At 37.0% G+C, this 25201-nt stretch overlaps 1 protein-coding gene across 1 annotated transcript in view; it reads left to right on the top strand.

The window, feature by feature from the left end:
- The first annotated feature begins 1658 nt into the window (after positions 1-1658).
- The window catches only part of Cntn3 (contactin 3), a 216329-nt gene continuing 192786 nt past the window's right edge, over positions 1659-25201 (top strand). The window contains exon 1 of the mRNA XM_042679994.1: positions 1659-1796. Within this exon, the coding sequence (XP_042535928.1) occupies positions 1742-1796 (55 nt within the window). The 5' untranslated portion in view covers positions 1659-1741. The remainder of the gene's footprint in view (positions 1797-25201) is intronic.

Here is a 25201-nt window from a genome sequence, read left to right as displayed (position 1 = left end):
TTGAATTCATTTTGCAGTGCTTGTATTTGGGAGAGCTCCAACGAAGGCATAGGCAGTTTGTTCTAGTGGGGGTGTTGAGAATATGGTACAGGTTTCCCAACTACCAGTTTTCGATTGTATTTTGACTTGTTTCAGAGTTCCAGTATCTAGAAGTCATTATCCCTGATAATGACTGATAATGTCTTCCTGTTGCTTCCTATTCAAGAAAATTGTCTTTTTTTTTTTTTAACTTGTTAAAGATTTATCTTTTAGCTGGACACCACTGGCTGATGCCTGTAATCCTAGCTACTCATGGGGCTGAGATCAGAGGATTGTGGTTCAAAGCCAGCTCGGGAAGGAAAATCCATGTGAGAGTCTTTATTTCCAATAAACCACTAGAAAACTGGAAGTGGTGCTGTGGCTCAAGTGGTAAAGTGCTTGCCTTGAGCTGAAGAGTGCAGGGCCAGGCCCAGAGTTCAAGCCCCACTACTGACAAAACAACAACAACAACAAAAGATTTATCTTTAAGTAGTTGTACAAAGGGATTTCAATGCAACATATTAGCTTAAGGCTGATCCTATCAGGGCATCTTAATTAATATCACCTCTTTAGATTGAAAGTGCACAAAAATAACATGACTATAGGAATAACTGACATAATCTATAAACTACATCATACAAATGGTGGTGTTTTTCACTCTTGAAATTGTAATTAATATCTGATAAGATATTCTACATGACAGGAGCCAGGTGTTGAAAGTGATTGTATTAAGGGAGATTGGGATTTCATTCTGGGCCTGGTGACAACTAAAACAGTCCAATACATAGCAGCCATTGAATCAGAGTTGTATACTGTTATAGCTATAGCAGCAGACTTTGAACTTGTTCTTTTCTCCTGTGTTACCAGCTGAGTATCATTTGAAGAAGATTATCTGATTTTAGGTGTGTGTAACTGGCTTACTTGATCATTAACCTTGTAGCCTAACTAGTTTCAAGAGGCCATTGGAAACTACAGACTTTCAAGGAATTATGCTTAGTCAACATGCATATCTACATTTATGAAAATTCAAGGATGCAAAAAAATGTGGCTTCACTTGCAAGATTCTGACTGAAGAATTCCAACTATTAATGGTTTAAAAATCATTTTAGGTAATTTATGTAATTGGGAGCTTTCTGTTTAGGTTGTTTAGGTAATTTGGAATTTTCTGTTTCTATGAAACAAAAAAATAGGCTAATGAGGGTCCTTGATAATGCTGTTTATAATTGTATACCTTGTTAAGAATATGAAGCTACCAAGAGCTTTGTTTCAAGATAACCTGATTATTGTGTCTTCCATTTTACTAAAAGATTATCATTAGAGAAAATGAGGATAAAAGAATTTCAGATTAATATTTTATTTATTGTAATTATTATCTGGTAAAAGTTTTAAATTTTTAATATATCATTTATTAACATTTGGTGCTGTTGAAAATTACTAATTGTGTAAGGCTTCTTCTGTCTACCATTAGTTACATAAAGTGTTTTATTAAAAAGCTACATTTCAAGTTATCCTCTACTTTGTATCAAGAAGAGATTTATTTTATCTGAGGATTTGAGTGTCTGTGAATGATACAGTTTAGAAAATCTCTTCTCTAAAGGAGCTATTTTTTTTTAGTCTAACTTCTTTGTACATATATTTTACAGATTAAAGGATTTACCTGAAGACAAAGCATTCTATTCATCAGAGACTGGACAAGAGTTACTCTTGCTTGTGGCAATTAAAGATGATGTTGCCATGGAAACAGTTGATCCTGCTTTCATTCATTGGCTGCCTAGGAGGTAACAATAAACTCTATTTTCTAAGTTGAAAGTAGAACTATTCTCCAGTTGTTTACTTAAATGTTTTTGTTAAATGTTGAAATAAAGCTTCACCAATGATATGGAAAAATATTTTTCCCAGAGGAAAAAGAAAAATCTAATTTTCACTGGTGATAACTAGACTATTCTGGACCTCATCAGGGTTTTTACAAACCATATAATTTCTATAAATAGTTGAGTAACACCTGATAATAATGAGACACTTCCAGATTATAATTAATATTATTATGCTTATGAAAAAATTGAGACTGGAAATGAATGCATGATTCTGTGTGTGTGTGTGTGTGTGTGTGTGTGTGTGTGTGTGTGTGTGTGTGTGTGTGGTGTTTTTGGAAAACATGAAATAAGTCAGACAGAAATGGGAAAGAAATGTCTTATAATTATACCATATAGAGGTAACTGCTATTATAAATCAGATTATGTGTTTCCCTTTTGTGTGTTCAGAAAAGGGGTAAGAGTTTTTTTTTTTTTTAAGAAAATGATGTACTGTATACACAAGTAAATTTTTATTTTATTGTTGGCTTTCTATTTTGTTGTATCATTTAGGTTTAACTGTTATGCCATTTTACTGGTTCAGTGTCTGTGTGAGTGTATTTTACTGTGTATTCATTCTTTTTTGTTGTTGTTATTTACATTGGACTAACATGTCCAAAAGTACATGACCGAAATCATCCTTCACCACTAAAAAGCAACATTTACCTCCTAAGACCATTCTCTATATTTGTGAAATTTCTTTCTGATTCCTAAGAAAGCTAAGAGAAATGTACTTTGCTATTTTTCCTTTCCTAAGAGAAAGAAGTAGGTGTGGAATGGAGGTAAAACACATGTTATTTAAATAGATGTATAATATATTGGAGTTGATTTCTGAGCTCTTCTGCCAAATTTCAAACTTTCTACAAATACTTAAATGGTAACATATGACAAAAACTCAGTTACAGATTATAGGTTAAACTTCCATCTTTTAAAATGAAGGTTTTTATGGTTTTCATAGATTTTTACTATAGTTCCCCAATTGTAGGACCTTAAACATTCATTCTCTTTGTTAGCTACTAATCTAGTAATGAGGGGAAAGGGAGTAACCGTAACTTTAAAGAAAGAAATAAAATTCTTTTCTTTATTTACAAACTGCTGAAAATATCTTTTTTTAGTAGAAAGAGAAAAAATGGCAGAAAATACACTGTAGCAATGTTTATTATGTTTTTCTTAGCACTTATTAGTTGTACAAGGGGTGTTTCAATGCAGTATTTTCGTACATGTATACAATGTACTGCAATTAAATTCCTTTATCTTTCTTCCTTATACCCTCAATCCCTACTTAAAATTGTTCAATAAACTTTATTGTTGTATTTTCATGTGTGTATAGGAAGGACTTTGGCCACCTTCACCTACCTTTATCTTCTTTGTTTCTCCGCATTCTTCCCACTGGTTGCTGGGCTCCAGTAGATCTCTGTCATGTATTTTCTTTGGTGTGTGTATGAACTCCACAAAGGTTTTCCACCATGGCTACAATGTCCTTCATGACATTAACTCATGGAAACAACCTCGAAAGCTCTCATGTGCTTGAAAGAGATCATGCTCAGAAAGTAGAAATGAGACCAGTTTACAAAGCTTTAAAAATTTTACTTTAACACCAGCTGAAAATTGTGTTGAGCATGGTTCTGTGTTTTATTTATTTTTTGGCAAAATCATGAAATACACAGTGAATATTCTACTAAAATGTGAAGACACCATTAAAGAATTCCAGAGTGAGTTGGCAGTAGTACATGCTTAAATACAACTAATTCAGAGTGTGAGGCGTGAAGATCTCAAATTTGACTCTAACCTTGGCAAATTAACAATATTATCTCAAATAACATTATAAAAAGCTCTGGAGATGTAGATTGGTGGTAGAACACTTGCTTATGTGTAAGGCCCTGATTTCCATCCTCACCATTAGACAAAGAAACAAATTTTAAAGTCAGCTGGGGTCTCTAGGTATGGTAGTAAAAATACTTTCAAGATGTTATATGGAACACTGGATTAATTTAGATAGATAATTATATGTAAATTATTTTATAATGGGAAGTCTTTTTAATTATATTGCGAAGATGATTTTGGCTTTTTGAGCCTGATTTCAAAACACACTGGTTGCATTCTGTTTTTTTTTCTACATAGAATTTGGCATTCATTTTCGATGGGGTGAAATTTAGAATAAAAGATTGGCTGTGGAATTTGCTATTCTGTTAACAGATATTGAGTCATTTGATGTGTTTGAACTTCAATTTATAATTTAGAGAATATATTATTCATATTAGGTATTCATGAAAAATGCAAGCTCTCTTTGTAGTGTTTACTAAAAGATAGAAATTTAATCAATGCATCTAGTGCTAGATGATTTGTGTTTCTATCTTCTCATTAAAATAGAAAAATTATTTTTAAACTTTATTGTAAAGCCATAGTTATAAAAACAGGTTGGTATTGTCACATGAGCAGCCTGAGGATCAGTGGAATAGAATTGAAGACCCAGATATGATCCCACAGACCTGTGTCCACCTAATCTTTAGTAAAAGGGCCAAAATCACCCATGGAAGAAAAACAGCTCTTCAACAAATGGTGCTGACAAAATTAGCTATATACATGTAGATCTCTATATATTATCTCGCACCAGAATCAACTCCAAGTGGATTAAAGATCTCAATGCAAGAACAGATACCCTGAAAACATTATAAGAAGGGATAGGGGATACATTAGGGGTCCTTGGCACATCAAAACTTCCTAAATAAAGATACAGAAACACAACAAATCAAAGCAAGGCTGGATAAATGGGATTGTATTAAATTGCAGAGCTTCTGCATGGCAAAGGACATAGCCCACAGATTGGGAGAAGATCTTCACTAGCTATACAACAGACAAGGATTTCATATCAAAAATATACCTAGAGCTCAAAAAATTACCCCCCCCAAATAACAAATCCTCAAAGAAACAACTACTCCATTAATAACTGGGCTAAAGAATTAAAAAGAGACTTCTCTGGAGAGGAAATAAGAATATCCAATAGACTTATTTCTTTAAAGGATCTCTCTGCTTGCTGTGTTGTGGATTGATTGAAAAGGCCAGAGCTAGGAGATGGGCTGAGCAGCCAGTGAAACTCCAGAAACATAAATGCAATAATCAGCCAAGGGAGAGTAGGTAGTGATTGAATGCAAGGTTGTAGCAGTTGATGGTCAAAAGGTTGAATGTTTTTTGAAGACTGAACTATGAGAAATGCCTGGTGCAGTAAATATGAGGCATAGATTTGAAGATGACATTAAGGTTCGTTGTCACTTTGTAGTTAAAAGTGAGTCATTTCTTTTCACATTAAGTGGTCTATCTAGTATGGAAATTAAGACCCAGACCACGTAAGACTGAAGGTCACGACCCAATAATGGTTGTAAAAATGTCAGCTTAATGAGCAAAGACCAGCAACTTTTATTACTGTGAATATAGTTAAAAATGGGTGACTTAAGAGTTCGTCAGAAGGTCCAACTCACTAGGAACTTGGCTTTTGAAGTTTGACAGTGAACAGAACAAGTAATTTCCTAGTTTTCATGGATGTTACACTAATGTATGTACTGGGATCTGATATTCTATATGTTTCTTGCTGAATTGATTAAAGCAGAAATGGAAAAGGGAGTTTTCATTATAGTTTGAGCATTCTGACAAGAAGGAACTTTAGGTAAGGTCCAATAGGACTGACATCTGATATAAGTGCATGGAAGCTTATTTATCACTTGCAATCACTGAGGATATTATATTAGTTATTTGCTGTTTTAAAGACAGCTATGCAACTTTCACAGTTACCATGAATATCTCAGGCCGCCTAGTGATTTCTGAAATTAAAAGCATAGGTCCTCAAACTGTCCTGCTTACTTCTTAAGTAGTTTATTTTCTGGAGTGAGATCATGGATTTACATCATAGGCTAAGGATCATTAAGGATTCAAGGAGAATATTGTTTTATAGAATTACCTAGGCATTAATTAGCTAACTGTCTTTGATACTCAGATGCTTCCTGTCAACTCTAAGAGCCACACACTAGCTGTGTGTGGTTACAAAGGGTGTGAAAAATGGTTAATCATGACTGCTGTGTTATGGGAGGATAAGATGCACACAGGATTTTACTGAATTAGTTTGTTAAAAGAAAAAAATTAAGAATTTAAAGTCTTTCAATTTTATATTGATTGGATGTGGGTTTGACAATATTTTAGCCCTGTTAGTTGAAGTTTTGTTGAAATGATTTAACCTTTTTTTTCATGGCTACTAAAAAATGTAAAATGTGTATATAAATTACATTACAATTTTTGCTGGAAGACCTCGATCCAGACACAAATGAAATAGAAACCTGGGCACTGTGTACATAACATTTCCTACTTGTCCAGAGAGACAGCAGGCTAATTAAGGTAGGGGTGTCTTTGTTATTTCACCTGAAATGTTGTAAATCCCTTCTGAGCATATGTTTCCTATAAATAGTATTTTGTTGAATGAGTTTAAGTTTTCAGTGTATAAAGACAGCCTTTTATCAATGTATGAGGACATTCTCAACTTCCTGTCATATGTTCTATTTTGTTTTTGGCTTTAGTTTTCTTGTGGGGATAGCTAAATAAATACAACTATTTTGAAAAGTGAAATTTCCTTAATTAACTAATCTCATTTTTGATACTCTTTTTACAATCATGTAGCAAAAGGCATCTTTTTGCAACAGCTGTAAACCTTTTATGTTTCAAAAAGCTCTCTTAAAATTATAATGAACATTTTTTAATTTTAATAAGGTTTTTTTTATTGTGAAAATTCCGTGCAGAGAGTTACAATTACACGAGCAAAGTAATGAGTACATTTCTTATCAAGCATTGTTGCCTCCTCCTTTGTTTCCCTTTACCATCCCTACCCTCCCATCTCCATCTCCGCCCCCACCCATGAACAATTTATGTATAGTATTTCACCGTTATTTGGTTAGTGCCTAGGAATTGCTCGTTAAAATAAGTCATCATTAACTTGGAAGGCATTGATTTGGGATGGAAGGATGAATTTTGAACTTTCTTACAGTGAATATCATGGTAGTGTTGCTGACATCTAATCAGTTCTGCCAGTAGGACGCAGTCATGCACATTAGGAGAAGTTGACACCAGGTAAAAGTCCAAAGATAGACCTCTTGCATTTTTCCATTTGTAGTTCTCTGATTAGGTTTGGTCACTCAGATCATGGGGGTGGGGGATGGGAGGAGGAGGAGTGGGAGATGAAGCCTTTTTGCTCAAAGTTTGTGACATTTTTTTTTTTACCTGGTTGATATAAAGACTCAGTCACTTCATGGGTCCACTCTGTAGTCCCTGGAAAAAGCAATCTAAGGAGCAAAGCTAAGACCATGCTAGCAAATAAAAAAAAACCAGCTTACCCAATGACATCATGCTGGCAATGGCCCACTATTGACTTTACATGGCATAAAACAGAAGTAAATGCACTATGACCCAATTTAGCTAATTCCTTTTTTTACTAAGCTGCACTGACCATGAACTTGGTATTTGCCTGTTTTACTTGTCAGGAAGCACTGAGATCTGTGCCTTTCCATCTGTATAACTAAACTTCCTATAATTCATGAGATGATTTTCATATGTATGTATATGTGTATATACACATATATATTTATATATAATTTGTCTAATTCGTAATTGAAGGTAAGATCTATGGCTACCATCCATGAATGTGATATTGTCATTTTAGTTACAGACGGCATACCCACATAAAATTCACATATTTAGGCTACAATTGGAACCCCTAAGCGCTGCTGCTTGAGTGCTAATGCTTGCAATCTGTGCATCTACAAGCTGAGCTTACTGATGCACATCTTGACGCACCCTTGATCACAGCATCCAACCTGTTCCATCCTGTCTTTTTGTAAACAACTTTCCATGCTAGTCTTCCATCCAAACAGTGATCAGGAAATGCTTTGAGAGGCAAATAAACTTTTCAAGTTCTGCTTGAGATGGGGGAAGAGATATTTTTCAGTTGGTTTTTAATAACACTGATCTTGTAATCACCAAGAAAATGATTAAGGATTTCTACCTGGCTGCTTGTTAACCTCAAGATAGATTGGCAACTATCTGATTTTGTAGTGTTAGATGTTACGCTTCAAGTCAGGTGTTGCTGTAAACTCAAATGACAGTCATTTGTTTGGCAGTGTTTGCATTCCTGGTAATATGATGATTTGGTAGCATTGATAGTGGTGAGATGGAGATGTCACTGATCTTTGCTTATAAATCTTGACATCCTCCATGTTTTTACCGATAAACTTATTTCAGATGATTGCTGATATTGCATGCCCTAAATCTCAAATTGCTTTACATTTATCCCACTTGAATCTTGACAGTTTTCAGTGTTTGCATGTGTGAACCACTAAAAGATGCAAGTATCATTGGCATATTTTGTTCTTATAACCTTCATAACTGATAACTCATATATAAGAATTGTGTGAGCTGGATGATGACTAAGAAGTGGTTTAGGGAGACTAAAAAATGTGTATTAAGTACAATTAGAATTCAAGAAACGCAAGGTTAAATAAAACTCACAGTTGTGTTTAGCTCTTCAGATAGTTATTGTGTAAAGTATCCAATAATTAGTCCACTAAAGTCTGCAAATAAAATGCTCATTCACATTAGTTTAATTGGCTATTGCCTAAGTGGTTAGCTGTCTTAAAGCACTCATCACATAAAAGTGTTTTAAAATACCCCTGTGCATATTAGGTCTTTCTAAGAATGAATTGTATCAGTGGAGCAGAATGGACTGGATGCTTGCTGTTGCTATGTCAGGGTGCAGGGGAAAGTGTTAATATATTCACACACAAAAATATACACACATAATGCATGTACACAGTGGGCAAAGCGGAGGAATTTTGACTTCAATGCAGTAATTTGTATAGTACAGTATTTTTTAAGTAAAGAGAAGGCTCATTTTAAGTAGCATTAGAGAGTAATTTTGGAGACTACCTTTGACTGGCTGCCTTGACCTCCCCTTCCCTGTTCTCTTCTATGGGCAGTTAGGTCTTCTTTCTCACCAGCAAGTATTGCTGCAGCCTGGGTTTTCATTATTTGGCCTTCTTTTCCTTCCTTTCTTCCATGCATCCTACACATTAACCCAGGTTCTTTCTGAAGAGCCAATAGCAGGCTGAATACAGTGCATTTGCTGTGTGTAAGACATTGTGGTCAGCAATGTGGTCAGGCTGCTATCAGTGTAGGCGGGAATGAAGTTACACATAAACACTGAAAGGAGGGAAAAAACATCAGTATACAAGATTGAAGAAAGATGAAAAGTGAGTGACATAAACCTCTGATTTTACCTGCTTATAGAAATGAAGACAAAAAATCATAGAAAATATTTTAGCTGGGCCTTAAAATAATCCTTCATTTTAACATATATTGTGTGCTTACTTTATACCAAGCATAAAGTTCTGGAAATTATCTAAATTACATTGTTAATTCCTTCAGTGATTCTCTGGCTTTTGTCTGCTATTAGCATTCTTTTATAAATGACTCAGTCTCTTGATATGTTAAATAAATAAAAAAATTATGTAGATAAAAGATTCAAGCTAGAATTCAAAAACCAATCTATGTTACTGAGAATGTAGCTCAGAGGCAGAGCTGATAAATGCCTGATACATTAAGGTCTATCAGTAGCATGGCCCAAAATATCATAAATGAAATAAAACAAAAAATACATAAGATAGATTCAGTCCACAATCTATGGGACATAACCATTATGGCAAAGCTGGACTTGAGACAGGGAACAAGAAAAAAGTTTTAGGTAAACTATATTAAAAGTTTGCCTTCTAATTCCCACATGCCTAGCAAGGGATTGCTTTGATGATTATGACAAAATGAAATGTGCATTAACACTGTCTTCATGTTGATCCTGGCTCAGATAATCTATTTGTACAAATAGATTTTAAACTAAAATGTAGGAATTCATTTTAAATGACAAATTATACATATATATGCTATGTGCTATTCACTGTTATTTTTTGGCACTAGAGATCACATTTAGTGGCTCAGATATGTTAGGCAAGTGCTCTACTACTGAGCCACATCTCCCAATCCCTAGTGTGAGAATATATAATATACAATATAATATAATGCATCTTATGTGTATATAAATAACCTCACAATATATTAACTAATGATATAAATTACATATATTATTTTCACTGGTTTCAATTTTCCCTTTTTACTAATAGAAATGTAAAAAATATCTTGCAACCTGTTTTTATTGTATATTCTGGGTTTAGACCGCAGGACTTTACCATGCCTGAAAAATGTAGTAGAAAAAACATTGGGCTAAAATACTGATAAGCAAGGATCATTATCATCTTAGCTATGCTATAAAAACAATTGTTCCAGAAAGCTGTCTGTGACATAGGTTGGAAGAGGGAAAGCCTATGAGGGAGAAGATCTGCTTAGAAAGTATTGTGGTCCAGAAAGTAAGGGACAGAAAAGGCAACACTGGAGCTGAGTAGAATCCTAAAATCAAAGCTGTTTCTGCCCAGTGCAGGGACAAGATTGCTGAAGGAAGCCATGGCGGTTGGAAATGGAGTGTGAAGATAATTAGTGAATTAATAAAAAAAAAAACAGGAAACAGACGATGATTTGGATATATTTCTGGAATACTGACTTGCGAAGTGCTTTTCGACAGCATCCCAGTGATGGGCTCAAACTAAAAGACTGGAATTCAGAGTCAGTATTGTCTTTGTGCCTCTGACAGGAGATCAAGGTGTAGATGCCTTTTTGTCATTAAGAGTAACTAGTGAAACTCTCTAAAGAGGAGATTGGAGAAGAATCAGAAAGAGGAAAGACTAGACTCCTCATGAGTCATGAGAGGTGAAGATAGGCTAAGCCAGGAGATGGAAAGTTGGACAGGGAGGCATGAGAAGAGGGAAGGTGAAGAAGCAGTTTGGGACCAAGTTGGAAGTAGAGTCTGAGAAAACCTAGGACTACTGTGCTTGAAGGAATAACCATGTGACAGGATGAAGTAAAACATACTGATGACCATAATGCTTTGGTACAACTGATTGTATTCACAGCCACACACACATCACACACACAGCCACATACACACTCACACATACACATATACTCATGTGTGTGTGTGTGTGTAAACCTGTGTGTGTACTAGACCTGCCCATGTTGAGAATGATAGTAGGTGAAATTTCAAACACTGTGTATACTTGCTTTATTTCACATGGTCAGTTATTGTAGCCCAGTAGGAACATTTTCTGAATTTTTACCCAGAAAGTTTCGAACTGAGTTAAAGTTTTCATGAAATGTAGTGTGTTCTCGATGCCATTAACAGAAGGCACCAGTGGTTCCTCCTTGGGTGCCAGGTAGAGGAGGGTGTGATGTGTGCCAGTGTTGAGCAGGCAGATACATAAACACCTATATGTGCGTGAAGACCCAGCTATGCAGGGAGAATAGTTGAGGGAAGTTGGCTGTTGAAAATATTCTTGAATATTTTAAAATATTTTAAAATTGCTCTGAAGGTGGCTGAAATTAAATGAATGAGCAAAACCCAGTGAAGTTAGGCTATTGAAAGGACATATTGGAAAAATCTCAAGGCTCTGTTGCCAACCAGCTACGACTTTCTTTGGAGTACCAAGTGCCTTTAGGGGATCAGAGTTCGTTTGACCGTATGTGGGGTTAGTATTTCACAAGATGTATTCCTTACTGCAGTGTTTTTCGGCCTTGTGTGTCTCTCCTGAGGACTGAACACTGTTTTCTGGAATGAATGGTGGACATACACTAAGTTTATGGCTTCAGGTAATTCTTGCTGATTCATCTCACTCACCACAGAGTTTGGGCAGCTGGGTCCTTAAAGATGGTTTGCATTTCTGTTTTACTCTGTGTGTGTGTGTGTGTGTGTGTGTGTGTGTGTGTGTGTGTGTGATCTGCTGATCATTTTATGATTTGGTTTTATGACATTGCTCACCTGTGTGTAAATAAGTCATCTCAAAATTATCAGTTGCAAATGAACATCTTGGAGCTTACATAGAAATAATGACCATCACTTGCCTCTCCTCCGTGGTCCTCCCCCTGCCAGGTGTTTTAGGTGTGCTCTTGTGTAATTCTCACCTCAGCTGTACACTGTTCAATTCCCACATATTTTCTTCTGGTTTGCTATGACTCTTAATTGCATTTCTGTTTTTCTGTATTTGCTTAATATATATCGTTATATATAACGATATATATAACTATATATATCTATCTCTCTCTATATATTTATAACTATAGATATAAAAAAACTCCCAGTCTCTGGCAGTGAAAAACCCTGCAGACGTTTTCTTTGATGTCGGTCTGCCCTTTTTCCTGGCTCCAAGGATGCCCTTAGAGTGACCCATCCTCCTTGTCAGGCCTTCCACCTGCCTGGCATCCATTCAAGTAGAAGGGAATATCTATCCATGGAGACCTTTTCTCCATTCCCATTGCTTTCCAAGCAATTCTCTGACTCAAAAGTGATTCATATGTGTATCCGCATATATGTGCACGTGTGTTATTATCATAATTGTTGATGTGTTTTCTGTGAGTAAAGATAGCTGGGCAGGGGGAAGGGGTTCTATGTATACCTGAGTATATACCAGACCTGTCCATGATGAAGATGAGAACAGTGAGGATAAATGATTTGAGGCTCTTGGTATATAGCCCCAGGCTGGCCTGAAACGCACCGTCCTCCACCAACCTCCCGGGGCATGGGCCTACAGGTATGTGCCATCATGTCCAGCCGATAACACATTTTAATTTGAGAAGTGCCATGTTCTCGGCACTTGTTTGGTTAGTGAGCTGTAACTTGCCATGTGTTTGCTCTTCTCCCATGGGTTTATACATCTTGCACTTACAGTCACTTCTCTGCAGTTTGCTTCCTTTGAAATTAACTGTGTAACACAATATCAAGTGACAGAACAAAGGAGTAAATGAATGCTGTTTTAAATGAAGATACTTCATTTTATGTGAACTGTGTACAGTAAGGAACCTGCATTCCTCTTTAAGACATAAGTACCTGGGTATGTAACTGGGTGAAATTCTGGAAAAGGGTAGACAGTTTGTCTTTTGTTACATGGTGTTCCTTCATTTTAAAGCAGTGTCACATTGTTGCAAAACTTTTTTTTAAAAAAATTTGTTAACACTCTCCAAATGGTGTCTAGCTCTGTATTTGTTTCTAGACTATGTGTCCAGTGATCTTATTTTATTCTATTTTCATTTTGTTTTTTTTTACATAAGGCCCATTGATAAAGCCCATGAAGGACACTATATTTATTTGAAGAGTGTACAATAAAAAAGGGTAGAAGACTTCCAGTCTGGGAAGAATCATTAGACTTTATCCACTAGTCTGAATCAATATGGAAATGAAAATTACTCAATAGCTTCTATACTTATGCATTGGTTTTTGGCTGTGACATCATTGGTGTAGTGGATGAAGTTTGTATAGTTGCCACCGTAATACACAAGACAGTTGTCCAAAACTGTGCAACTATTGTGATGCTGTTACTTATATGGAATCCTCTGGTTGGTGGATGAGATTTAAAATTCAGGTGAAGCTGGGCTCTGGTGGCTCACACCTATTGTCTTAGCTACTGAGGAGGCTGAGATCTCCTGAGGATTGCCATTCAAAGTCAGCTTGGGCAGGAAAGTCCATGAAACCCTAATTTCTAATAAGCCACCAGAAAACCAGAAGTGGTACTGTTGCTCAAGTGGTAGAGTGCTAGCCTTCAGCTGAAGAGCTCAGGGACAGTGGCCAGGCCCAGAGTTCAAGCCACACCACTGAAAAATCAAAAACAAAAACAAAAAAACCCCAACAACCCAGGTGATTGTGAAGTCCTGGGTTAATGTTGTATTAGTTTGACAAATATTGATTGTGAAACATTGATGTTTTGGTGTCTACATTGTTGGTATTTTTGGCTTATAAAGAAAAATCATAATAAACTTGGTAATCGTAGAGAAAGTTAAAAAAATCTCTACCTTACCTGGCCATAAGGCTTGTCAGCTGCTTCCAAGTCTGCTTGGCAGCTAAGGACTTAAGCTCTTACCTTGGTGTTTGACTTCTTACTTTCTCTTTATACCATCTGGGTTTTCTTTCCTTATTTACAGAACTCCCAGAGACAAAGTAATGTTCCCACCTGTCCCTGAAACTAGAGAAATTTTCTTTGAAGTAGAAGGACAGGTCACAGTTTTATTTATGTACTTATTTTGTAATAAGAAGACCCCTGAGCTTTCCAGCCCTCCTGGCCTCCCTCTTGTGTGTGGAGCAACCTTGTACACTGATCTGCTGGAGGATTCTGCTCTTTTCTTGGGCTTGCTTTGTGGTGTTTGTGGAGAGTAGCCAAGGAAGGAAACTTTGGGGCTGCTTCTGGGCTGTCATGGTTTACTTATCCACAGAAATCATATTCTCTAAATCTCTTTACTCTGTTCCTTTTATCTGTTTACTCTGTTCCTTTATCTGGACAGTTTCATAATGGCTTCTGACCTGGGCAAGAAAAATATGTATTTTTGTAAGTCATGGGCCTTGAACTCTGGGCCTGGGCACTGTCCCCAAGCACTTCAGCTCAAGGCGAGTGTTCTACCACTTGAGCCACAGCACAACTTCTGGTTTTCGGGTGGCTAATTGGAGATAAGAGTCTCTTGGATTTTCCTGCCTGGCTTGGCTTTGAACTGTGATCCTCAGATCCCTCCTGAAGAGCTGGGTTTCCATTTTAAGTGGTTCTAGTATTACACTCTAGTATTGTTTATTCCAAGTTTGTGGCTATACTTGATTCACTAATCTTATAGACAAGGGTGAGCAGGGTTCTGAAGGCTGAAAGCGCTCAGTTAAGGCACCCACACAATTTTGGACTTTGTTCCTGTCACACTGATTGGTCTTTGGCCTTTTTGCTAAAGGTGCATGTACCACCATGTGAGCCACAGCTCTTTCTTCAGCTTTTTGATGCTTAATTGGAGATAAGGCACTTACAGACTTTCTTGCCCAGGCAGCTTTGAAAACGATCTCAGCTTCCTAGGTAGCTAGGATTATAGGCATGAGCCACAGGTACCCTTATTAGGGTTTTAAAATAAAGTACCTAGTTTTTTAAATTTCCAAATATTTTTTTAAAAATATGAAGTATGTTCTTTTATGGGATCCTAAAAATATTGTGTCTGACTTTACTATTCCATCTCATGAATGAGTCTGTGCACATGTTTAAGTAATTCTTAAGATGTGCAAAGAGAAATATAGGTAATTTTTTTTTGGTTAGTATGGGCCTTGAACTCTGGGCCTGGGTGCTGTCCCTCAGCTCTTCAGCTCAAGGCTAGCACTTTACCACTTGAGCCACAGTGCCACTTCCAATTTTCTGGTGGTTTATTGGAGATAAGGGTCTCATGGACTTTCCTGCCTGGGCTGGCTTTGAACTGTGTTCCTCAGATCTGAGCCTCTTGAGTAGCTAGGATTACAGGTGTGAGCCACCAGAGCCCGGTGAAATATAGGTAATTTGTAATTATGGAAATAACTGGAAGTCCTAGCTATTAAATAATGCCTGAGTTTCTGAGTAAGCATTTACCTTTATTTAAGGTATATATTGCAGTATATACAAGTCCACAAGTGACTTTTTTATTAGCTTGATTATGCAGCCCAATGAATTGAAAATATTCAGTGCTTTGGCCATTATTCCTATCATGAGAAAAAGAAAAGATAAACACCCAGCTCACAACAGTATAGAAAAAAGGTGAATGTGTTTTTCGTTTTTTCTGGTCTTTTTGAAAGGTTTTTGCTGTTTATTTTGTTGTGTTTTTCATTGATACTATTTTAGTATGCAATTGTCATAAGACAGGGTATGAAGCAATGCTTGTTGGAGAATTGTCTCAATGAGAACTTCTTAGGACACTCAGTTCATTATGCAGTAGGCATTTTAAACATTCTATTTCATCTAGGAACAGTGACTTGTGTCATTCATCCCAGCTGGAGGCTAACATCAGGAGCATCATGCATCCAGACCATTCTGGACAAAACATTTCCTGAGACTCCAATAGAAAAACATAGGAAAAGCTGACTGTAGAAAAAGCTGGGTACAGTAGAGGACACCTGTCATCCAAGCCATGACTGGAAGCAAAAAATAGAGGGCTGCAGTCCAGGCCAGCCTTGACTGGAAAACAAACAAACAAAAGATGTCCCTCAGTAGATGAATGGATCAAGAAAATGTGGTATATATACACAATGGAATTCTATGCCTCCATCAGAAAGAATGACATTGCCCCATTTGTTAGGAAATGGAAAGACTTGGAAAAATTTATTAAGTGAAGTAAGCCAGGACCAAAGCAACATAGGTCCCATGGTTTATTTGCATTAACTGGTATATGTCTGAGTCAAGCAGAAAAGGTCACATAAGATGATGTTAGGCGAAATGAACACCAAGATAAGGACACAAATGGTTTTTTCTTTCTTGCTATTGTTTCTAATGTATTTATAAGGTGATTTTTTTGTTGCTTTGTGTGTCCCTCCCCTATGGTATAACCCCTGTTTTCGCTGTATTTGATGTTGGTATAATTTGGGGAGGGGAAGGGAAAAAACAAATTATTTAAATAGGGGTACAGGTGGACCCATTGCAACAATGAGATGTACAATATGCTATGTCGAAAACTGAGGTGGGGGGAGGGGTGGGAGTGTAGTCATGTAGATGAGAAGGGATGGTAGGGGAAAAACAAAGGAGGAGGCAACAATGCTTGATAAGAAATGTACTCATTACCTTGCTTCTGTAATTGTAGCCCCTCTGTATGGTATTTTTGCAATAAAAATCTAATTAAAAATAACAATAACAAAAAAACAGAGCAGAACAGAAAGGACTGGAAGTGAGGCTTAAGTGGTAGAGCAACCACCTAGCAAGTATGAATCTCTCACTTACAACTCCAGAATTGTCAAAAAATATATTTTTCATTTTAGGAAATTGCCATCTCTATAGATTAATGGGAGCTTTTTGTCTTTGACATAATGTTTTAAAAATTAGATGCTCAAATTGTATAACTGAACCCAGGTACTAATGCTCACAACGATCTTGAAGATGAGGACACTTCCTCTTTTTCCACACAGAGCTGTAATGAATAGAGTTATTAGATTACCTTCTCATATGTTATTCTTCCTCAGATACAATTAAAAAATGTGTGGCAAGGCCAAGAAAACATATGCAACAATAATACCAAAGTCTACTTATGGTACTGCTGTCACACTGAAAAGATATTCAAATACTCATACTTTTGAGGTCATTCCCAAACCAAAAGTGAGAACTTAGTGGCCCAGAGAGCTTGAATGATTTCCCTAAAGGTAAACGGAGGTTTTTATGGAGGAGAATCCTGTCTTTTTAGACCCAGTGTTGCTGTTTCTCCCAGCAGAAATTCTCCTTCCTAGAAAAGCAATCAGCACATTTTTCAGAAAGTGCTAGGTAGTAGGTATTTTGGGACTTGTAGGTCACAGGGTCCTTGTCATAAGTATTCAGCACTAACATTGCAATCTAAAAGCAGCCCTGGGCAACAGGTAAACAAGTGAGGGTGGCAGCTCACTTCCAACAAAACTTGATTTATGGAAAATGCACTTTACATTCCATATAATGTTTAGGTGTCACACTTTCAGTTTATTGTTTTCCATAATCAGATGGCAGTCAGATTTGACACATGGGGCCTAGATTGAACCACACCGCCCCCATCTCAAAGTGTGAATATACATTTTTACAATCATTAATTTAGTCCACTTGCTTATGTTGCCAACGATGGAATGTTTTGCAGTGTGCTGTGAAGGAACACAAAGGACTCTTTGAGTTAGCTCAAGCCCAAATTATTAAAATAGGGAAAGGGAGCTTTGGGAGATGGATAATTCAGTGGACTAAACTGAATGTGTGGTCATGTTGGATTATTTTTGGCTGGAGTACCAAAGCAGAGTTTTTTCTTTGAAGACAAATCATTTCCAGGAAAAAAAAAAACCAAAAACCAAAAAACAAAACACTCTGCAGTTTGAGATAACTTGTTTGGTAAACAAAGTCATTTTGCAGATGCTGATAGGTGAACTGCTTCCTGGCAGCCATGAGTGTCTTATTATTCCCTGGAGGGCTACAGTCTTTAAATGTCGAGACTGAACTGCACACTGTTGATTTAGGATTGCCTGATATTTGATTTGTTGGTGTTAAAAAAGAGAGAACAAGAAACTTGGAGAAAGAGATATTAGAGATAGGCAGTTTGAAACCAGCATGTACACAAATTTCATGAGATTCCATCTCATCCAGTAGCTGGACAGGGAGGTGGATTCACCTGTTATCCTGACTGAAGTGTAAGTAAATTGAGTGGGTACAATGGCATTTGCCTGTCCTTCCCAGAGACATGGAGCATAGGTAGTAAGACCATAGCCTAGCTCAGCAAGATCATAATGCAAGTCCCTACCTTGCAAGGCAAAGAGTACCTGCAGTCTTTGATCAAGTGTAGAATTCTTGCCTATCAAGAAAGGCACTGAGTATAATCCTCATTACCAGAGAGATAAATGAATATACCTAGATAGGTAGGTGGGTAGGTAGCTAAGTAGACATGTAAATAGATGGATGGATAGATAGATTTGTTTTGTAAGTCGGTAGGTAGATGATAGATAGACAGATGATAGGTAGGTAGATAGATATGAAATGACCTTACATCTTTAAATGAGGTCAATTCTAGAAAGTTGTTTTGTTTTGTTTCCTCGCTTCTGAACATTCTGCATTCCAAACCTAAGTCCTCACAATAGATTTGACCCAGTAGCCACCAACTTTTACTTCTGCAAACTATTTTCCAAACATCTCTGGACTGTCTATACTTCTCACCATTGTGGAATTTAAGGTTAGTAGAATTCTGAAACTACAATCTAGTTGAGGCCCTATCTGAACAGCAAGCTCAAAGCTCCCACTGTGAAACGAAATACCCGAAATGTAGAATTGTTCAGTCAGCCAGCAGGTGACTTATTTGAATGCTTACATTATATCCTAACTTTTAGAAGATTTAGCCCAAGGTAAGAATTTCATGTTGATTATTTGTTAACTGAATTCAGGCTTCACATAAATTATTTCTTGTGGATTTTTGTCTCATTTGCAGGACTTGTGCAAATGGTCACCCCTCTGGAAAAAAAATAACCATAGTGAATTTTCTTATAGATCTCAGCAATGAAAGACACTAGAAGAAACTCAACTTTTTTTTATATTGTGTTTTGTTTTAATGGCTAGGGCAGCTGTTACTTTCAAACAAGTCATTAAAATCAAGAAATGGAGCTCTGCTTCAGCACTCAGAGGTTCTGCAATAGATTACTTACTGGAGTGTTATTACTGTTAAAAGTGCTATTTATGTGTGTGTGTGTGATAGTGGAGCTACTCTTGTGTAGTGCCATATTTACAGTACTCAGAAGTGAGTGGATGGGGTTTGAGCCATGCAAAGTCTATAAATTGCCCACACAGGAATAGCTACTTAATGACAGTAGGTTGCTCTCTGAGGAGAGGGTGGAGTTTTTATAACAGAGATAGGTTTGGTTACTGAATTAGCTTCTGTTGTAAGTTGCTACTTTCAGGTGATAAATACTTTATATTTGAATGCTTGTATAATAGTTGCAGGTCTAATATCTGCTTAATCAGCTCTGACATCTGGAAAATTAAGATAATTTGCAATGGATTCTATACATACAAATACAGAGGTTGATTTCTAGTTCAGTGGTCATCTACCAGTTTTGTCACATATGTTAGATGTGCTCATCGGAAATGTGTAGAATGTGGTTGCTATCTTCTAAAAGCTTAAAGCCCACATACGAGTAACTGAACAGTGAAAAATAACTGGAGTGTTCTGTGGTAGAGTAACAGTATCGTGAGGATGCTCAAACGTTCTTCTAAGCATTGAGGCCAGGAGGAGATAATACCAAATGGCAATGCCAGGGAAAGATTCATGTAGGCATCAAGAGCACAGTAGCATTGACGTCCTCTGTTGTGTTCTTGCTTCTGATGCATCATTACCAAGTCACTCTCTGGAACTGGAGAGTAGACAGAGCTTTGTGTTTAACTCATCCTTTTCCAGTCCTGAGGATGGCTTTTGTTTAATCTACACCTATGATAAACCAAGTGATAAAAATTAAGATGTGGTGGGCTGGGAAGGTGGCTCAGTGGTAGAGTGCTTGCTTTGTATGCTTGAGGCCCTGAGTTTGATTCCTCAGCACCACACAAGCAAATAAAAGCCAGAAGTGGTGCTGTGTCTCAAGTGGTAGAATGCTAGCCTTGAGCTGAAGAGCTGAGGGACAGTGCCCAGGCCCAGAGATCAGGCCCCATGACTGACAAAAAAAATAAGATGTGCTCCATTGCTATGTTCATATGGTTTAATATATACCATGGAATCAGGAGATTTAATAAATGCACATAGTCCCGTCTGGGATCTAGTAATTATGTCTGATTTTACTTCATAGATTGTCGACCTTTGGGAATAAGCAGGGATATATGTACTTATTAACTGCATGCATACAAAAGGTGGATTTTGGTCCATAGTGTCATGTATCAAGAAGCAATGGTACTCAAAGTAAAATGTGTGTCCTTATTTACCATCATGGTATGAATGCACAGAATGCTCTTCTTACGTCTATGGAGAATATGACAGTTCAGCAGATTTGGAAAAGAATTCTCTTTTGTCTTTATTATATCTGGATCATATTTTTAATTTTTAAAGTATTTTCCCCCTTAATTTCCAAAGTTTCATCCCTATGTGAAGCAAATGAAAAAACAAAACAAAACTTTCAATTAGGTGGCATACTGGTGGCAAGAGAGGTTTGCCCTAGATCAAGTGAAGCACAGTGGGGCTAAGAACCCAATGATGACTGATGATAATAATCTCATATGCATATCTAGCATTTAACAAAAATGCAGCAGGATTAAGTAGAGTGAATAGGATAGAGTAGAATATGACATAATAAAAAAATTAGTCAGGGGCTGGGAAGTTTGCTCAGTGGTAGAGCACTTGCCTTCCATGCCTGAGGCTCTGGGTTCAATTCCTCAGCACCACATAAGCAATAAGAAAAAAGCCGGAAGTGAAACTGTGACTCAAGTAGTAGAGCGCTAGCCTTGAGTTGAAGAGCGAGGGATAGTGCCCAGGCCCAGAGTTCAGGCCTCATGAGCGGACCAAAAAAAAAAAAAATTAGTCAGCACACAGTACAAATTCCTATTATTTCAAGGAACTTTTAAAAATCAGTTCTATATGGGACTTCATACACCTGTGTATTTTCTATATAAAATATATCATATTGAAAATACCTACCCCCACAAGTCAGCTCATTCCTTGCCATTGATACAAAAATAGGAAAAAGGATTCTCACCTGGTGAACAAAGTTGAAAAGGGAAAAGAAATGATATTTTGTAAGCTCAGATATTTACAAACTAAATGCTGATTTGTTCTGACTGTCAGGGCAGGAAAAAACAGTGTTCTTTGCTACCATAGGCGTTTATAGCTGCAGAAATACTACAGGATACAATTACCAGCTAGAATCGTTTCTTAATAGCATCTCCATTACCAACAATGTATAATAGATGTTCTTTATTGTAGAATTATGTTTTCATAGAAACAATGGCCTCGACATAGTGTTGGAAATGAAATACTCTTTAAAGCACATGAAGGAAATTATGACTGGACCCTAGGAGCCTTGACCCCAACTCTTTGGTAAAGAATAGAAATCAAGTATAATCATCTCCATTAAAACCTTTCAGAGCATGGTACTAAGAAGTTTTTCAAAAGGACTTTACTAATGAACTCTTTTCTGTAGGTTGGTGAGCACTTTGTGAACCTGCACCTTTCAAAGATACTCAATGAAAGTTGGCATAATAGAAAGTGAGATTGTGGATGATTGTTTTTTGTTCTTACATGATGTGTCCAACAGTAGCATTTTTATTATTTTGGGTGGATTTTTTTTTTTGTTTTTTGGTTTTTTTTTTTGCATGGAGTTGCTGTTAAACTATCTGGCAAGAAAGCTATGTTATGTTACAGTTATGTTCTGTGAATTTGGAAGGGTATCAGGCAGGTTAAAAGCACTGGAACACAGATTCATATGGAGAAAATAGCATAAATGTAAAATTTTAAAAAGCTGCAACGTACCTATGAAAGCATTTCAACTATTCAATGATTTCATTGTAGCTCCTCCACGTCTGTTTTTAGTCACAAAGACATTGTTTCCTACAGTGTAAGTCTATACTGATTAACCACTTTTCTTACTCAGTTGTAAAATATATGGCCACAGTCAGAAAAATACCCATTGAATTCACAAAATCAGATTAAAATATCGAACATTTTAATAACTATGTCTAAGTTCTCATCTCCCAACCATCTTTTGCACAGATTCAGTATCAGTCCAATGAGATAGATGGGAACTTTCATGACAGTTTATTGGTTTCCTTAAACATAGTACACAACTACAAGTATTTAGCCACAGATGTAAACAATTCTATACAGGTTAGATGGACAGGATGGGTGTTTGTTTTTAATATTTTTTATCAAGTTGCAATTTAAGAATTATTTGAATTCTTGATATTATCATGCTCCTGTTTTCTCATGTAGATTGGGCACAGATCAGCAAAGAGCTCTACCACTTCAGAAAGATCATCTTTTTGCTTGAACATTTACTCCTAACCCCTGTGAACCAGAACCCATCTTTCTCAGTTCTAATTGACTGATGGTTCATGGCAGTTTTCCTTGTTGTCTCTGCCATTCTGTTGATGGACAGGCTGCGAACAAATGAACTATTAACTGAATGCTTAGAGTGTTCTCACATGAAATTGGTGTCTGTCTTGCTAACTCTAATACTCCAGGCGGATGCCATTCCCCAGTTCTTTATCTTTCAACCTAGTTCTCAAAAGCATTCCCAGAAGTGGAAAATAGGTGACTTAGAAATTTCTGCTGAGCATTTTGTCTTTCTCATCTTTCTCAACTTTAGCCACTGTATATTGTGTTTGACCTTCCCCTGCCCCCAATGTTTTGGTTACAGCATAGCTTTTAGCTGAAGTTGATATGAGGTTTATTTTCCTAATACAGATTTTTTGAGTTTTGTAGTTCATGTTGTTTGTGAACTCAGGTGACTTTTCTGTGATATACATTCATGCTCTATAGTGTTAGATGCTAACACTAGATCCCATTACTCCTTCTTTCTCTAATAGTTTTCATATCCAAAAGAAAGGGAAAAATCAACATTTCCTTAACTTAAAAAAAAATAGGGCTGAGGGGGTATTTTATGTTTGTAGTCCTAGCTATTTAGGAGTTAGAGACTGGGGCTAATGTAGGCAAAAATAATGAATAAATTAGTGAGCTCCTATCTCTACAAATAAGGTGGGTGTACTGTTTCAGGCCTGACATCCTGGGTACTCAGGAGGCCTTAGAAAGGACAATGACAGTCCAGGCCAGCCAAAGCAAATCCATGAGACTGTATCTGAAACATAACTGAGGTAGAAAGTGCTGGGTATGTGTGTGGCTCAAATGGTGTATACCAGCCTAACAAGTACATATGAGGCCTTGAGTTAAGTACTACCAGACTTAAATAAATGAGAATCCAAAAGTCTGTCCAGACGCTTCCAGTTTGCTCTTCCTTACCCCTTGTGATTTCATTGTGCTTACCTTTAGTCTGTAGTTCATATATTGAAGTGCCAACCACAGATGCCTCCAAATATGACTTTAAGTGGAAGCCATTTCACTGCAGATAGAAGTAGGGAAGAAATCATCAGAGTGTCCTCTCATCCATCAGGACAAAAAGGGAAATGTAGATACAGACACATACAGAGGGAAGGCGCTCTGAAAGCCAGCTAGAGAGACTAGGACAGACACTCCCTAAAGCCTGGCAAGTGTCTTCATTTCAGACTTTCAGCCACTGAATAAGAAGACAACACATGTTTGTTAATGCAGTACCCAAATCTGTGATGCTTTGTTATAGCAACCTTAGCAAACTGTGACTACCTCTTTAGAACTTTCTGGTCTCTTGATAGGGGGGATTGGATTTCTTCTTTGTAAACTGCTTCCCAGCCAAGAGCTACAAAGGATTCTGAAAAGCCAGTTCATCTTGCCCTTCCAGGTTCCACAGGAATGCAGGTCCTGGAGTCTTTTGGGGAAGCGGGGGGAAGGCAGGGCACGGAGGGGAGGAGTAGCCAGTAGGATCTTGAGTAATGACCCTGTTGCCTTGGCCAATTTTTCACATGCTGCTTGTGTGTGACATTCAAATACTTTTTTAGAGAAATGAATTATTCTAAGATTTACTACTTCATCCTCCCTTGATTTTGAAAGAATATACATGAACGTTTATTTTTGTCTTTCCTTATTTCTTTGGCATTTTCCAGCTTTTCACCATGAATGCCAAAAATGATCATATCCTATGCCTGTAAAAACATTTCTGTCTTAACATTTTTTTAAATCTGTTTACAGAATAGGACTTAGAATAGTGATCTCTTCTCATTGGTTGTCTATTATTGAATTTTTCCTTAACTTAGTCCCCAGCTTATTCTGTTCTGGTCTGATATCAAGGAAGTGCACGAGATATTCTAGTCTGGGTCTACTTCTTGAATTCTGCCTTTAGTAGTGGCCATCCTGACCTCCCTTTTAGAATGTCTTGTTTTCATTTCAAAAACCACCCCTGTTTTCTCAAGTAGATTGGGTGCGGCAAAGAAAAATGGCATTTTCCCTATTAGGAATTTCAGAAATAGCACCTGACTTTAGGGTATTTTGTTTCTTTTAGTAAAAGAAATGCAATAGCCTGGAATCCCTATCCTTTTTGTCCATTTTCATAAAAGTTGTATAGCCTATGACCATTAGAATTGATCAGGTACAGTTTGATCTTTTACGTGACATTACCTTAGGAGCTCATAAAGCTTGTACTTACATTCAAAGGCAGTTATTCCTAGTTGCCTGTGGGTGTTTGGGAAAAAAATAACACCTTAAGATTGGATTGTTGGGACTTATTAGTCCTGTTTGGAAATGTTATATGGCCTTTATTTTGGGTTCTAAACTTAAAATGGGGCATTGGAGCCAGGCAAGCATGTGGGAAAAAAAAGCCCCTGTCACAAATAGTAAAGTTTAACATCAATCCAAATGTTACATTGAATCCATTTAGTGGATTCAAGAGGCCCCTTCCCTGTTCAACCAGGCTTCTTTTGGCTAGTTTATGAAATATCCTTCTGAATGGAGGGTCAAGTTTCTATGCTTTTGAGGATCAACATTTGTTTTGAAGAATAAGTTGCATCATTTCTTTCAGCTTCACAAAGCTTCCAGAATCTATTCGTTTCCGGTTTATATTGTAGGCAAGAGACTCAAACATGACACACCCTACCATCTTGCCATGCCTTTTGCTTCTG

Source organism: Dipodomys spectabilis, unplaced genomic scaffold (assembly GCF_019054845.1).
Source record: "Dipodomys spectabilis isolate Male_0828 unplaced genomic scaffold, ASM1905484v1 ptg000054l, whole genome shotgun sequence".
Taxonomy (NCBI): domain Eukaryota; kingdom Metazoa; phylum Chordata; class Mammalia; order Rodentia; family Heteromyidae; genus Dipodomys; species Dipodomys spectabilis.
This window is presented reverse-complemented; position numbering and strand designations above follow the sequence as displayed.